Source organism: Lampetra planeri, chromosome 52 (assembly GCF_965212315.1).
Source record: "Lampetra planeri chromosome 52, kcLamPlan1.2.h2, whole genome shotgun sequence".
Lineage (NCBI taxonomy): Eukaryota > Metazoa > Chordata > Hyperoartia > Petromyzontiformes > Petromyzontidae > Lampetra > Lampetra planeri.
In genome coordinates this window covers 1,176,792-1,193,397 of record NC_136158.1, presented here as the reverse complement: position 1 = coordinate 1,193,397, position 16,606 = coordinate 1,176,792, and the positions used below count along the sequence as shown (strand labels likewise).

The 16,606-nt window shown below is 56.7% G+C and overlaps 1 protein-coding gene across 1 annotated transcript in view; it reads right to left on the bottom strand.

Moving 5' to 3' along the window:
- LOC144734620 (uncharacterized) overlaps positions 1-16,235 on the bottom strand; it is a 34,976-nt gene extending 18,741 nt beyond the window's left edge. Inside the window, exons 1-8 of the mRNA XM_078616888.1 lie at positions 16,162-16,235; positions 9,590-10,009; positions 5,557-5,662; positions 2,986-3,176; positions 2,472-2,547; positions 1,751-1,821; positions 1,009-1,131; positions 206-342 (exon numbers count right to left, since the gene is read on the bottom strand). Coding sequence (XP_078473014.1) covers positions 206-342; positions 1,009-1,131; positions 1,751-1,821; positions 2,472-2,547; positions 2,986-3,176; positions 5,557-5,662; positions 9,590-10,000 — 1,115 coding nt within the window. The 5' untranslated portion in view covers positions 10,001-10,009; positions 16,162-16,235. The remainder of the gene's footprint in view (positions 1-205; positions 343-1,008; positions 1,132-1,750; positions 1,822-2,471; positions 2,548-2,985; positions 3,177-5,556; positions 5,663-9,589; positions 10,010-16,161) is intronic.
- Positions 16,236-16,606: the final 371 nt, after the last annotated feature.

The following is a 16,606-nucleotide window of genomic DNA, read 5'->3' as shown; positions in this document are numbered from 1 at the left end:
CCCCACATGCGCACTGCGGAGACAAAGACAAAGATCCCCTGGATAGCCTCAACAGACTTGCGGGGCAAGTGCTGGGCACCCACCCCTTCCGTGTGCCGCGCCGGCCTTCACAGGTGCGACTCGCTAACAGCACTTGCCCCAACAGTCTGTTATGGCTACACGGGGGATCTTTGTCTTTGTGTGTGTGTGTGTGCGTGTCACTCACCGCGTGTGCGACACTTCCTGGGTAAAGGTGGCGAGGGCTGCCCTGTGAGCGGGGTGCCCGCTTGCTCTCAACTCCCCCTCCAGGGCCCCCCACAACTCTGCCAGGGACACGAGCCCCCCACCACCCACACCCAGAGACTGCACGCAGACAAAGACAAAGATCCCCCGTGTTGCCTTAACAGACCGTTGGGGCAAGTGCTGTTAGCGAGTAACACCTGTGAAGGCAGGCATGGCACACGAGGGGGTGGGTGGCCAGCACCACGCGATGCATTTACACACCGCACCAGGTACTCATTTCAGGCTGAGTCGACGTAGGGGAGGCCCACGACTGGTTCAGCAGCGCAGCGCTAACCACTGTGCCACTGCTCCCCGCACAAGCAGAGACTGCACACACACTCACACTTAGAAACAAAGATACTCACACAGATAGACACAGACGCACACACTCAGACACATAGCTACAGAGACACAGAGACGCCCATATAGCCTTGAAGACTGCTACACACCGCACCAGATGCTCATTCAAAGCCAAATTGACCTGGTGGGGGATGGATGGAGAGTAGGCCTAACACCGTAATTATAATATATATTGGGGGGGGGGGGGACATATCCCCCCCCCCCCCAATATTCAAATATGCTCAAAATGTCCCCCCCCCAATATATTTCACGGCACACACAGACAAAGATTCAGGCCGTTGAGGCAAGCGCTGTTTTTGCGCATACACACAAACACACACGAATACAAAACCACCACCATCATCATCATCAAATGCTCTAACACTCGTTACCCACAATGCCTCTTACCTGCAGCACTTCCTGTGGATCGGGGACTCCTTCCTGCTGCCAGAAGTCGACCAATCGGGCAGCCGGGACGAGCCCAGAGCCATCGTCGAGGAAGGAGAGGGGAGGGGTCACTGCCCGGCAGCCCTGACGCACACAAGAGAAAGATCCCCCGTGTAGCCTCTAATAGACTGTTGGGGCAAGTGCCGTTAAGCAAGCACCTGTATGAAGGCCGGCACGGCACACGAGGGGGGTGGGTGGTCAGCACCACGCCCGGCCGCCTTCTTACAAGGCATGGTGAAAGGTAAGAAGTAATACAACCCAAGTTAAACTGGATGACAAGATCTAAAGCTATTCAACTAAATTATTTTTTATTTTACCAGCTGAGGCCCACTGAGCGATATAGTTATTTTTCAGAAGCGACCTGGCTATCACGAATGATTGCTTAGCGTGTGGAAATTTATATCAGCCAATAACTCTAAAGGAATGTTGGTTCTTAATGTGGAAAGAAAAACCGGAGGACCCGGAGAAACATCCACAGGACCACGGGGAGAGAGAGAGAGAGACACGCAAACTCAAAATATACAGCAGCGGGCATCAGGGTTGGGATCGAACCCACGACCTCGTGTACACCAGGCGAGGTAGTTGACATCTCGTCAGCGCGATGATAACATGGACCAATGAGCCGGCACAGCGCCTGGCACGGACTGCGAGGGACAAGCACCAGTGGACAGCCGTGGGAGGCATCAGTGGCGCACGGTCTCACCACCTTGCGAGGCGTGGAGGTGCGCGTGGGCGAACGGATGTAGCAGTCCACTCCGGAGGAGGGCAGGCGGCCTGCGGGAACACGCGGCAAGCGGAACGCCACTGCTGCTGCTGCCGCCACCACTCCCATTCAAACAACGGCCGCCGGCGCCGACGCCACCACCAGCACTACCCACAACGCAGCCATCACTGCCACCAGCACTACCCACAATACCACCAACATTGAAACCACCATCTCTTTCACCCAAGGCTGCCACCGTCACCACCATCATTATCAGTGCCATCATTACCACCACGACCACTCCGACTACCGAAGACAAAGATTCCCCGTATAGTCTTAAGAGACCGTTGGGGCAAGTGCTGTTAGCGAGCACCTATGAAGGCCGGCACGGCACACGAGGGGGTGGGTGGCCAGCACCATGACTTGCCGCCTTTGTCTCCCCAGTGGGGATGTTCACTACACACCGCACCAGGTACTCACTTGAGGCTGAGTCGACCTAGGCGAGGCCCAGGACCGTTTCAAATATTCGTCACCGGTGGTCCGTGAGCGGGAATCGAACTCGGGTCGCCGGGTTCGCAGCACAGCGCGCTAACCGCTGCACCACCGCTCTCCCCTGCTACGGCTACTACCGCCAGCGCCAGGCACGGCAACACGCCGCACCAGCCCGGCACGAGCGCGGTGCTGGTCGCGGGTGAGCCGGTGTAGCTGGGTCGAGCGTCACCTTCAGACTCCAGCGTCTCGGTTTCCAGGTCGCGTTCGCCCATCAGCTCCTCCTCCTCCTCCTCGCTCGGCAAACTCTGTACAGGAGGATTTATTATAATGACGTTATTATAATATGTGTTTTTACGGCTCTCCGTGTTGCCCGACTGCTGAATGGCAGGGAGCTTCCTCCGTGCCGTGTTGGTCGCGGATGTGATTTGACCGTACTTCACCGCGCCGGTCAGTGCCGGGGGGGGGGGGGGGACCCGGTAAGGTGGTTCAGACTCACAACAACGAGCAGAGTGCCGGGCGGCTAAAATACAGCAAGTTGGTACAGTAGGGGGCACAGGTGGGTCTGTCCCGAGACCTGCTGTCAGCGACCCTTCGGTTGATGAGTGTGTATGTTGGTGAGTGTGTTGTCGAGCGAGTGTTGGCGAGCGAGTGTTGGTGAGCGAGTGTTGGTGAGTGTTGGTGAGTGTTGGCGAGCGAGTGTTGGCGAGCTGCGGGGAGTGCGCGTTGCCGAGCCGTGGACTCACGTCGACGCTGTCGAGGGAGGTGGAGCGGCACGGCGCGCGCCCCCCGGCCCTCGCGACGGCGGCCGCCCCCCCGGTGTCCCCGGCGGTGGCTGCGGTGCCGCTCGGCGGCGAGCGGCGCAGCGCGGCCTCCGGGACGGAGCGACGGCCGTAGCGCTTCCCGCCCCTCACCATGCGGGGCCGCGTCTCCAGCACTGCGCGCGCACGCACGCCGACGACGATGATGACGATGATATGAAGATGGGAGAAACAAACGCACGGGCAACACGCACGCGCGGGACCAGCGCGGCGACGGAGGAGGAGGAGGACGACGACGATGAGGATGATCAACGGGAGGAGGAGGAATCGGTGGAGGACCACCAGGCGCCCACAGGAGCAAGCGCGAAGGACCGCTCACGAGTCACGGCCGCGGTGGAAGACGGCGGCAAAACAGCGGCGTCACCGCCACCGCCAGGGAGAGCCGTGAGTGGGCGTGAGGGTGGCGGGCGACAGGTGGCACCGCTACTGGCGTGGCACACAGTTGGCGCGAGCTCCGGTGCAAGTAATTGGATGGGGGGGGGGAGGGGGGGAGGCGCCCCTCTTTGTGCAATTTCCATTCCCCGCTTTGTGTCTGTGCCCCTCCGGCCAGCGGGACCCCGTGCAGTTGCACCGCCTGCGCACTCTCAAAGTCAACGCGCTGCTTCCGAGTTGGCTTCGGGGCCAACAGATGTTGTTTTGCGAGCAGAGGCGGGTGGGCGGGTGGGCGGGCGGGTGGGGGTGGTGCGTCTGAACAAAGGGCGGCGCCTGTGGGTGTGCGTGCGAGCGAGTGTGTCGGCGCGTGTGACTTTGTCTTTCTGTGTGCGAGCGTCAGCGTAGCGGGCGGCGCTACGCCGCCGCGCCACGAACCCCGCGACCCGAGTTCGATTGACGCTCACGGGCAACACCGGTGACAATTATCTGAACCGATCCTGGCCTTCCCATAGGTCGACTCAGCCTCAAATGAATACCTCGGGAGACAAAGGCGGCCGGGCGCGGTGCTGGCCACGAACCCACTTCATAGGTGCTACTCGCTAACAGCACTTGCCCCGACAGTCTGTTCAAGGCTACACGGGGGATATTTTGTCATTGTCTCGTGCGTGCGTCTGGCTGTGTTTAGACAACAGCAGCTGTCCGAGTGCTGCGTGAACGGACGTGCATTATTAACGACAGTCGGAGCAAGCGCACGGGGCGCGTGTCGTCACCATCGTTGCGGCGATGGTGACGACGGCGGCGGCTGCTCCCACCGCTGCCGCCGCACCTCCGATCGGCACGGTTGGGCACGTGCGGTGGCGAAAAATGTTCAACCGCCACGCGCACGTGCACACGCGTGTGCGTTACTAGACACGCGCATGCGTGTGCATTACTGGGCACGTGCACGCGTGTGCGTTATGAGACACGCGTGTGCGTTACTAGACACGCGTGTGCGTTACTAGACACGCGTGTGCGTTACTAGACACGCGTGTGCGTTACTAGACACGCGCACGCGTGTGCGTTACTAGACACACGTGTGCTTTACTAGACACGCGTGTGCATTACTAGACACGCGTGTGCGTTACTAGACACGTGCACGCGTGTGCGTTACTAGACACACGTGTGCTTTACTAGACACGCGTGTGCATTACTAGACACGCGTGTGCGTTACTAGACACGCGTGTGCTTTACTAGACACACGTGTGCATTACTAGACACGCGTGTGCGTTACTAGACACGCGTGTGCATTACTAGACACGCGTGTGCATTACTAGACACGCGTGTGCGTTACTAGACACGCGTGTGCATTACTAGACACGCGTGTGCATTACTAGACACGCGTGTGCGTTACTAGACACGCGTGTGCATTACTAGACACGCGTGTGCGTTACTAGACACGCGTGTGCGTTACTAGACACGCGTGTGCATTACTAGACACGCGTGTGCGTTACTAGACACGTGCGGCCAGCCACACGAGCGATGGGGCGACGAACCGCGACGTCAAATGCGTCGGCGGGGGGGAAGAAAAAAAACGCCCCACTATTTTGCACCCCGCTAAACTAACGGAAACGACAGCTGGATTTATTGACAAGTGCAGTCACTCGAAGTCCGTCGTTCGAACGGATGATTTTGTTGGGAAATGAAATCGTTGAGCAATATTAAACGAGGAACGCTCATCAAGACGCGACGATGTTCTTCCCAAAAACGAACGAGGCGATGGTCGCGGCTCTGACATCGTACGGTGTTTCGGAGCATCGCCGTATCGCGGAGATCCTAACAGGCGATTCGGTTGCGCTGCGGTGTGATGGCGGCGTGATGGCGGTGTGGTTGCGCTGTGATAAGCGGTGTAGTTCGGGTGCGGTTGCGATTTTGGTGCGGCTTGAGTGTGACTGCAGTGTAATTTTGGTGCAATTGCGGTGCGGTTTCGGTGTGGTATCAGTGTGATTGCGGTGTGGTTTGGTTGCGGTGTGGCTGCATTGTAGTTGTGGGGTGGTTGCGGTTTGGTTGCGGTTTGGTTGCGGTGTGGCTGCATTGTAGTTGCGGTTTGGTTGCGGTGCGATTGCGGTGTGGTTCTGCGCGACGCACCGGGCTCGAGGAAACTGGTATCGTCCTCCTCGTCCGAGGAGGAGCTCAGTGTCAGCACCTTGGACAGCACAGCCACGAATCCCTCCTTGAACTCGTCAAACGACACCTGCCGACGTACGGCGGCACACACACAGAGACAAAGATCCCCTGTGTAGCGTTAACAGACCGTTGGGGCAAGTGCCGTTAGCGAGTAGCACCTATGAAGGCCGGCACGGCACACGAGGGGGTGGGTGGCCAGCACCACGCCCGGCCACCTTTAAATATTCGGATTCTCATTGTTCCAGTGGCGATGTTTACACGTCGCAGGTACTCATTTGAGACCGAGTCGCCCTAGGAGAGGGCCAGGACCGGTTCGGAAAACCGTCAACGGTGTTGGCCGTGAGCGGGAATCGAACTCGGGTCGCCGGGTTCGTTGTGCAGCGGCGCTGACCGCTACACTACCGCTCCCCACACACAAAGACCCACACACACAGCGGCACACGCACACAGACACACACACATAGACACACACACACAAAGACCCACACACACAGTGGCACAACAACAACAACAACCGCCATTCGCCACTAAGTGGCGGTGACGTCACCACGACGCTTGTGCCAGGCCATGTGCACCTTGAGGCCACGTGAAGTGTCGAACGCCCGCTGGCAGGAGGTCACGGGGCAGACCCAGGTGCCACGGGTCGACTGACCGAGATGACCGAGATGACTGGCTGATGCACCACCTGTGCCCCCTACTGTGCCAACTTGCTGTGCTTTAGCCACCCGGCGCTCCGCTCGTTGTTGTGAGCGTCGCTCCTCCGCCCTCCGTTGTTGTTGGAGGGCGACTGCCTCCAACTGCCCAGTAGCGTCCTTCACGAGCCTCCTCCACTGAGGCCGATCTTGACACCGCTGGTACCAGTCATCGGCAAGTCCACTCAGCTCCACGTCCTCCTGTACCACATCACTCCATCTCTTCTCTAGCCCGTGCCGCGCCCGTTTAGCCCCCTCGATCCGGCCGAACAAAAGCTGTTTAGGCATGCGGTGGCTGGGCATGCGGGCTACATGACCCAGCCAACGCAGCCTTGCCTGCCGGAGGAGCTCACTGATGGGACTTTGCCCAGATCTTTCAAGGACTTGTGAGCTCCTCACACAATCCAGCCTGGTCAAACCCAGGATGGATCGTAGGCAGGCCAGCCTAAATGTTTCCAACCGGCGAAGATGCTCCACTAGGGGGGTCCACGTTTCGCAAGCGTAGAGAAGGGAGGGAATGACCGTGGCCGAGAAGACCTGAAGCTTCGTGCGGAGCGACAGACCAGGTAGCTTCCACACAGCGTTACGCAACCGATGAAAAGATATTGCCGCTCGACTGATTCGGAGTGAGACCTCTGCTGATAAACTGGAGCTGGTCATGAGCACACTGCCCAGGTATGGGAAACTCTCTACTCTCTCCACAACTGCCCCATCACCGATTGGGAGTTGTGGGGGCGGAGTGCCCGATGGTACAAAATACCCAGGCAGGTGCTTAGTTTTGGTGGGGCTGATGGTAAGGCCCCACCTCTTAGTGGCACACTCCAGCCTCAGCAGCAGCGTCTCCAACTCCTCTTCTGAATGAGCAGCTATTACCAAATCATCGGCATACATAACGTGGTTGACCAATAGGGAGCCATCCCTTGATCGCACCCGGGCGTCGATCAGCCTCCCATTATATCTGTACCAAATGGTAATTCCCCCGGTACAGCTATTGAAGGCTTCACGAACTACGCAGTCGAAATAGATGTTAAATAATGTGGGAGCCAGAGGACATCCCTGTCGCACCCCAAGGTGTACAGGGAAAGGCTCCGACTCCCGGCCACGTAGTTTTACCCGGGCCCGCTCACCATCATGAAGGTCCTTAATGATCGTGAGCAGAGGGTCAGGGACTCCGAAAGCACGAAGAACAACCCAGAGCCCAGTCCTACTGATGGTATCATAGGCCTTGACCAGGTCAATAAAGCAGAGATGTAGGTCTTTTTGGAATTCCCTACACCTCTGCTGTAGCAGACGGACAGAAAATATGGCATCTGTGCAGGACCGCCCTTTCCTGAAACCACATTGGGGCTCCGCAAGCCTCTCCTCAGCATGCCTAGCAAGGCGATGTTGAATAATCCTTGCCAGGACCTTACCCGGCACACTGAGGAGTGAGATGCCCCTGTAGTTGTTACAGTCTGTGCGGTCCCCCTTCTTAAAGAGGGGGACCACCAGGGCATCCTTCCAGTCCTGCGGAACCCGTCCAGTGGTCCAGACTGTTGTTATGATGTCATATAGGGCAGTCTGTGCACAAACGCCACCCTCCCTCAGCATTTCGCCTGGGAGATCATCTCTGCCCGGTGCCTTCCCTGGTCTCAGACTCCGGATCGCCCTCAGTACTTCCTCAACAGCCGGTACCTCAGCCAGCCACTCACAGGGGGTGACCTCTTCCAATATTTGAGGCACCGCAGCCTCAGCAGGGTTATCCCCACTTTGTGCCATGATGTTTTCCTGGCTGAGAGATTTTCCCTCCCCCAGGACCTCACAGAAATGCTCAGCAAATCTGCAAACCTGTTCCTGGGGGTCGGAGATTGGATCACCGTTTTTTCCTCTAATGATGGTAATAGGTGTGGCGCTGCAGGTTACTTTTTTGATGGAGTTAAATAGTGATTTGTGATCGCGGGCCACTGAGGCAGACTCCATCTCCTCAGCAACCCGCGACCACCACCCATCCTTACAGCGCCTTACGGCTCTCCGAACCTCCGAGCGAAGGCTGCGGTAAACCTCCTCATTCTCTGACGTGGGATGCTGTAGGCGATGAGAGTGGGCCTGTCGCTTTTTCTCAATTAACCTGAACACCTCCTCCGTCAGCCAGGGTTCCCGGGGAGGTCTGGACCGCGTACCCAAAGCAGCCATTGCAGCTGCATGAGTCACAGTCTTAAACCTCGCCCATTTACCCTCGACATCAGGTGGAGTGGGGGACGATGCCAACCCCAGCTGCAAGCGATGATGAAATTCTCGCTTGCAACTTTCATCAGCTAACTTAGACCAGGCCACTTTTGGTTGGAATGGGATCCTGGGTGTACACCCACCACCGGAGTGGAAGAATGGCAGGCGCATCTTACAGATGACTAGTCGATGGTCAGAGGGCAGATCAGCTCCACGGTAGGTCCTGGTGTCAAGGACATGGGCTCGCATCCGCTGGTCCGTCACTACGTAGTCCAGCAGATGTTCTTGCTTGGACCCGGCATGCATCCATGATGTTGTGTGGATGCGCCGATGCCGGAAGAGCGTGTTGGTAATTACAAGCCCATGGGCTGCACAGAAATCTAGCAGCCTCCTACCGTTGTTATTGAGCTGATCTGGCCCATGCCTTCCAATCACTCCAGACCAGGTGCCAGCATCATGACCAACTCGGGCATTGAAGTCACCCAACAAGATGACTCTGTCCCGAGTGGCCACTTTAGCCAGCACCTGTGACAGTAGGTCATAGAAAGCGTCTGACTCATCGGCTTTGCCTGCATCCCTCCACGGATGTTCGTCTTCGGTGGGGGCGTAAGTAACCACGACCACCACTCCTCGCCTCTGGTTGATGGGAAGGCGAGCCCAAAGTATCCTGGGGCTTACAGCTTCCCACACCTCACCGCCACGCTCCCACGCCCCCTTCATTCTTTTGTTCAGAAGAAGAGCCACACCCTGTTGTTTGGCAGTCTCCTGCCCCGAGTAGAGGACTGTCCACCCCTCATGGTGGCAGGAGCCAGAACCGGTCCACCGGACCTCCTGAATGCCACAGAGATCCAGGCGGTACCGGTCCAGCTCCCGACAGAGGAGTGGCAGCCTCTCCTCCGCAGTGAGCGTTCGAACATTCCACGTGGCCATCCGCAATGGTTTTTCGTTGTTACTGGAGGAGCCCCGAGGGTTAAAATTCAATCTCCTGGCTCCGCCAAATGGGGTTTGGCCAGGAGACGTCATAAAAGCCTGACCCCCCGGGCACACGCACACACACACACACATAGACCCACACACAAAGCGGCACACGCACACACCTTCCCGCCTCCTCCTCCCAGCAGCGTCTGCAGCAGCAGCGGCGCGCTGTCCTGCATCTCCAGCCGGCGGCACAGCTCCCAGAGGCCGTCCGCTCCGAGCCGCCGGTCCGCTCCGCCTTCTGGGGGGCTCACGTCCACCCGCTCGCTCGACCTCACGCCTGCCCGCTCGTCTATCCTCCCGTCTACCCCGTCTCCATCTCGGGACGTCGTTCTGTCCGCGTGGTCCGAGCGAAGCTCCGGCTCTCGGCGGTGATCGCCGCGGTGATCGCCGCGTTGATCGTCGCGGTGATCGCCGCGGTGATCGTCGCGGTGACCGTGCGGTGAGGGCGAGCGGGGCGAGCGGGGCGAGCAGCACGCGTAGAACTCGGCCCGCAGGCGCTCCACGTACAGGCGCTGCTCCTCCTCGTCCATGGCGGACGTCTGCGGGGGTTGGCGGATCGCGCAAAGATCACCATTAGACTCGTGGCAAGTTTGGAATCAGAATCTTTATTTAGACTCGAGGAGGAATCCAACGAGCTGAGAGCAGCACTTTTTTGCGGGTGTCCAGTACGGGCAGGTCAGCAAGTTACGGTGTGGTAGCAGTAATGTATGCGTGTGTGTATGTACGTGTGTGTATGTTGAACTTCTTTCGCACCGTACATAGCCAACCTTGCTAATCGGAGGTACGAATAGCAACAGTGGCGGTGATGGCGGTGTTGTGGGTTGTGATCGTAGTGATGAGGATAGTGATGAAGGTGGTGGTAGTGATGATGGTGGTGGTGATGGCTGTGGTGATGACAGTGGTGATGCTGCTGGTAGTAGTGGGGAAAGTGCTGGTGGTGATGGTAGCCGATGGTGGCGATTGTTTCGGTGACGGTAAGTAATAACGGCACTTGCACAAGCTTAGGCACTGTGTGTCTGGGGCTTTGACCACGAAGCAGACGAAGCTTCACTCGCAAGACAAATACTCCGATGCGATCGAGACATCTCAGGTGTGCCACACGCTCGTTTTCTTCGTTAGCGGTGCCACGGGGGATCATTAGCGGGGAATTCCTAAACAGGAAACTTTTAAAAAGTCCTTCGCTTAGACGAAGTCCAGCGGTCCTGGACACCGTCATTTGTCCCCGCAGTCATATCGATCGGCGGGACGCGTCCGATCTCGTCACAACTCGCTCGCTTCGGTGACCCGCCACCGATCCGGGCTTGCCAGGTGTTGTAGGCGTGGAGGTGCACGCGGTGCGGCCAGGAGATGGTGGTGCTGGGGAATAACCTCCACGCAGTTCAGCGCGGCGTTTTGTCCTTTTGGGTTTTCCGGTTTCCCCCCAAACTCTCATTCGGGAAACTGGCCAAACATCCCAACGTCAAAACTAAACATTATTTTATTTTACCAGGTAAGGCCCACTGAGCTATACAGCGACCTGGCCACAAGTGATAGCCCAACGAAGTGGCTTATCGTGTGGAAATGTATAGCAGCCAAATACTTCAAAGCGCACGTTGATTCTAAATGTGCAGGGAAAAAACCGGAGGACCTGGAGAAAAATCAACACGACCACGGGGAGAGCGAGAGACACGCAAACTCCAAATCTGCAGCAGCAGGCGTCAGGGTCGGGATCGAACCCACGACCTCCTGTAAACCAGGCGAGGTAGATAACATCTCCTAGCCACCGTGATGATGATGATGATGAGAGAGACACGCAAACTCCAAATATACAGCAGCAGGTGTCAGGGTCGGGATCACAACCACGACCTCCTGCACAACAGGCGAGGTAGTAAACATCTCCTAGCCAATCTTAATTTTAGAACTTTCGTGACTGCAGGAATTATTATTTTATCTGACTTAACCGAAAGAACCAAATAATATCTCCTAGCCACCGTGATGATGATGAGAGAGAGAGACACGCAAACTCCAAATATACAGCAGCAGGCATCAGGGTCGGGATCACAGCCACGACCACCTGCATACCAGGCGAGGTAGTTAACATATCCTAGCCACCGCGGCGCCCAAACGTAGCGGGATCCACCTGAGGATTTGTGAGACTCCGCGAGTCCCTTCCGATCACGCAACGTGCATCGTTATTATGAATACGAATACCGTAAAGGTTTGCTACCGCGGCGAGTCACCTTGCAACAAATGCTACGCAACAGGCCCCCTCGAGGGTCGGTGGGGCTTGCGTGAGCAAACACGCCGCTTGTTTTGTTCCTGTTGCAATAAAAATAAAAACTCAACAGGAACTTGCATTTCATAAGTCGGGGGCCCACACGGCTACACGCACACACACGCACGCACGCACGTGCCAACGTCATTGGCAAGCCAGGTGAGGTGCCGGCCAAAACGGTCAAACCCAAAGGAGGTGTTGACGTTGCACGAGAACACAAAGGTGAATATATAAAAAAAGCCTCTCCCCCCCTTGTTTATACATATTAAAGGATTTCCACGTCAGATATTTCATGAGCGGCGTTGCGAGCCAGCGAGCTGGAGGTGCGGGACGCATGCCGGGGCTTGCAGCCCGGGGTGACCGACATTCCTCACCCTCCTCGTCTTCTCTCAGGCAGCGCTCTCAGGAGCCCCCCCCCCCGCTACTCCCACCCCCCCCACCCCCCCTTGCGAGAGGTCGCTCAAACAAACGTGGCCGCGTCCACCTCAGCCCTCGTTTTGTTCGGCGCCCCACTCCAAACACGCGAACCTGTAACCAGCAACGCGGGGTCAACCGAGGGTTCCGCCACCCCCCCGCTACCACCCCCCCCGCCACCACCCTCCCCCCGCGCGACGAGGCTTTGTGTCGAGGGGATTGCGCGAACGCGACCCAAAAACGCGGCCCCCGGTCGTCGACGTGCAGCCGCTCCGTCGTGACTTGTTGCGAGCAAAACGCAAAACGTCGCGGGTTGAAAATGTTGCATGCGGGGCGGAGGGGGGGGCTGGCAAAAAAGTCCACGCCGTGTCCGGCGACTGACTAACGGAGCGCACGAGCGCTGCGCAAGCCGATAAGCCCGTCACTGCGACAAAGCCCCGAAAACAAAAAGCAGTTGGCAGCGGATCGCGAAAACAATCTCGCGACGGCCGTCATGAACGCCGCCTTCGTGTGCGCGTTGTGAAGCTCTCTGGCACCGTACGTCGCCAAACGCGCGCGTCGTCGTCGTCGTGAGCCGCGCTCAATCAGCTGCTCGACGCGTTCTACCCCACCCCTCGAGGTTGCTGCCATCATCCCGCCACGGGCTCCGCGTTCGCAACGATCCACTGCCTCGGCAGCTTGCGCCCCAAACGGATTTCACTGCTCCACCTCCACGGTGGATGCCCTCTGTGTCGGCTGCCACCTTCGCTCCTACCGCACGACGTGCCCTGGCAAAACCGTCCACAAAGGTAGCTAAGTGGGCACTAGCCCACTTAGCTACCTTTGTGGACGGTTTTAAATGTGCATTTGTGCGTTCCTTCGTTAGCATTCGTCCGTATGCACGTTGAACTTCAGTGAAATGAATGGCAAAGAGATATGAGCTCCGTGTGACAAATCGCATTCACTCACAGACTGCTCTGATCAGTGCCTCACTGAAAAAAGTGACATTTCTGCTTTGGAAGACAGCAAGCTGCTCAACTCAACAAAAAAAATCGGGGGGGGGGGGAGGCGATTTTGATGACGCTAACAAATTTCCCCGAGTTGTCATCCTGCTTGCTATACGTATGTACGCTGAACTTCTTCCACACCGTATGTAGCCAACCGTGCTAATCGGAGGTGCGGCGGAGGGATAACAAACTAAACGTTAAAATCACTTTTAAATAAATGAGTTTGTCAAGTCAATCTAGATGATGATTTTAAAGTTGCGTAGCTCCAGCGGCTTCCTAATATCGGAAGGAAGAGCGTTCCAGACGGCCGCAAAAGCGCATCTGAAACCGCGCGTTATGCAGCCACCGTCTTTGTTCGATGGCCAGCCACAAAAGCCACTGTCAGGATGACCGAAATCACATCTACAGGAGATCACGCAACTTTTAAAGCCATCCCCCGTTTTTTAGTATGCACGCCGCACAACACGTTTGAAATCGAACGGAGTAAAGTTAGACTTACGAACAAGCGGACTTACCAACACGCCTCTGGAACCCCAAACTCGCTCGTAAGTCGAGGAGCCCCCGTGCCCCCCACGCTCTCAACAAGACGGCTCACGGGACGTCGTGAACCTGGGCCGTGGAAATGTACACGCACTTGCCACGCGCTCCACAAAGACGACGTTTGGAAATATATTTACCGCATTATGCAGTGCACGGTCCACCGTCGACCGGGCCGGCTTCTCCAGCGCAGAGGGGGCAGGGACAGAGGTTGCAACCGGGTACCCGATACCCGTACCCTACCCGATACCCGGATACCCGTACCCGGCCGGGTATGGATAGCCGTTTGCGACCCTGGTGCGGCCGGGTACGGGTACGGGTAGGCCGTGAGTCACTGGTGAGTAACCGTTTGTCACTCATTTCGGGTAGGGTAGGGTACGGGTAGGGAACGGGTACCCGTACCCGGCCGGGTACGGGTACGGGTACCCATTTGCGACCCTGGTGCGGCCGGGTACGGGTACGGGTAAGGAATCAAAACCCGTTTGCGACCTCTGGGCTGGGATCATTGACGCACTTACGGTTTACAGCAGATTGGAACGTTTAGTTAGAAAAGTGTTCAAATGAACTCTGTGGGAATGGCCAAAAATGAACGACATTTTAGTTAACCAGGTGAGGCCCACTGAGCTGTATAGTTATTTTTCAGAAGCGACCTGGCTATCGGAAATGAATGCTTAGCGTGTGGAAATGTATAGCAGCCAATTACTCTGAAGGAACGTGGGTTCTTAATGTGGAGGGGAAAACCAGAGGACCCGAAGAAAAATCCACGCGACCACGGGGAGAGAGACACGCAAACCCCAAATATACAGCAGCAGGCGTCAGGGTTGGGATCGAACCCACGACCTCCTGTATACCAGGCGAGGTAGTTAACATCTCCTAGCCACCGTGATGATGATGAGAGAGAGACACGCAAACTTCAAATATACAGAAGGCGTCAGGGTTGGGATCGAACCCACGACCTCCTGTACACCATGCGAGGTAGTTAACATATCATGGCCACCGTGATGATGATGAGAGAGAGAGACGCAAACTCCAAATATACAGCAGGCGTCAGGGTTGGGATCGAACCCACGACCTCCTGTATACCAGGCAAGGTAGTCAACATCTCCAAGCCACTGTGATGATGATGATGAGAGACACGCAAACTTCAAATATACAGAAGGCGTCAGGGACGAGATCGAACACATGACCTCCTGAATACCAGGCGAGGTAGTTAACATCTCCTAGCCACCGTGATTATGAGAGAGAGAGAGACACGCAAACTCCAAATATACCGCAGCAGGCGTCAAGGGTCGAGATCGAACCCACGACCTCCTGTATACCAGGCGAGGGAGTTAACATCTTGCCACCGAGTTCACATCCTAAACTTACTCACCATCACCTCACCACACAAATGAATCTCTCACAAAACCCTCTCACCACACCATCACCACACATCCTCACCACACCACTCGCAATATATACCTTGACAATTCACCCTCTCTCTCAAGCACACCCACTCACCCTCACCACACAAAGATCCCCCATATAGCCTTAACAGACTGTAGGGGCAAGTGCTGTTAGCGAGCACATATGAAGGCCGGCACGGCACACGAGGGGGTGGTTGGCCAGCACCACGCCCGGCCGCCTTTGTCTCCCCAGTGGCAATGTTTACTACACACCGCACCAGGTACTTAATTGAGGCTGAGTCGACCTAGGGGAGGCTCTGGACCGGTTTAGTTAATCGTCACCGGTGGTGGTCGTGAGCGGGAATCGAACTCGGGTGGCCGGGTTCGTAGTGCAGCGCGCTAACCGCTACACCACCGCTCCCCACACACGCTCATCTGAACATACACACACACTCACAACACACACACACACACTCATCACACACACACACTCACCACACACACACACCACAGACGCACTCACCACACCCACACAATCACCAGACACTCACCACACACACACCCACCACGCACTCACCACACACTCACCACTCACTCACCACATACACACACACCACACTCACCACACACTCACCACACACACTACACACACTCACCACACACACTACACACCACACTCACCACACACACACACTCACCACACACACACTCACCACACACACACCACTCACACTCACCACACACACACACCCCACACACACCACAGACTCACCACACACACACACACCCCACACACACACTCACCACACACTCACTACACACACCACACACTCACTCACCACACACACACCACACTCACTACACACACTACACACATACACACACTACACACATACACACACTACACACATTCACTACTCACTACATACACCACACACTCACCACTCACCACACTCATCACACACACCACACACACACTCACCACACACACACACTCACCACTCACACTACACACACTCACTACACACACTCACTACACACACCACACACACACACTACACACACACACTACACACACTCACCATACACTCACTACACACACCACACACACTCACCACAACACCGCTGCACGTTGGGCTGGAGACGACTGTCGCAAAGCGCTCCCCTGTAAACCCACTTTACGACCCAGCTTCAGTCACGCTTTGCGACATGTTGCCGTAACGCTTCATTTACGACGGTTCAACCGTCACGCGTCCTTCACGACAGCCGGCTGCCGTAAGGCAGTTAGTCGTAAAGCGACACACGTGGGCGGCTTGCTCCCGATGTCGTGAAATCAATGGAGTCAATGAGTCCAATGCCACGTGCCTCTCATTGATCTTTTATCGATCTTTTATCGATCCACTGCTGGATGAGGGCCTCCCCGACCGCCGTTATCGGGCTTGGGGATTATGTTTGTCGTACTCCACCGACGCCACTCCGTGGGTGGAGGCGCGCGTTGTCGATAAGCGGCGGGAGAATGGAACGCCACTGCCATCTGCTGACAACATCGCGCTTTGAAGC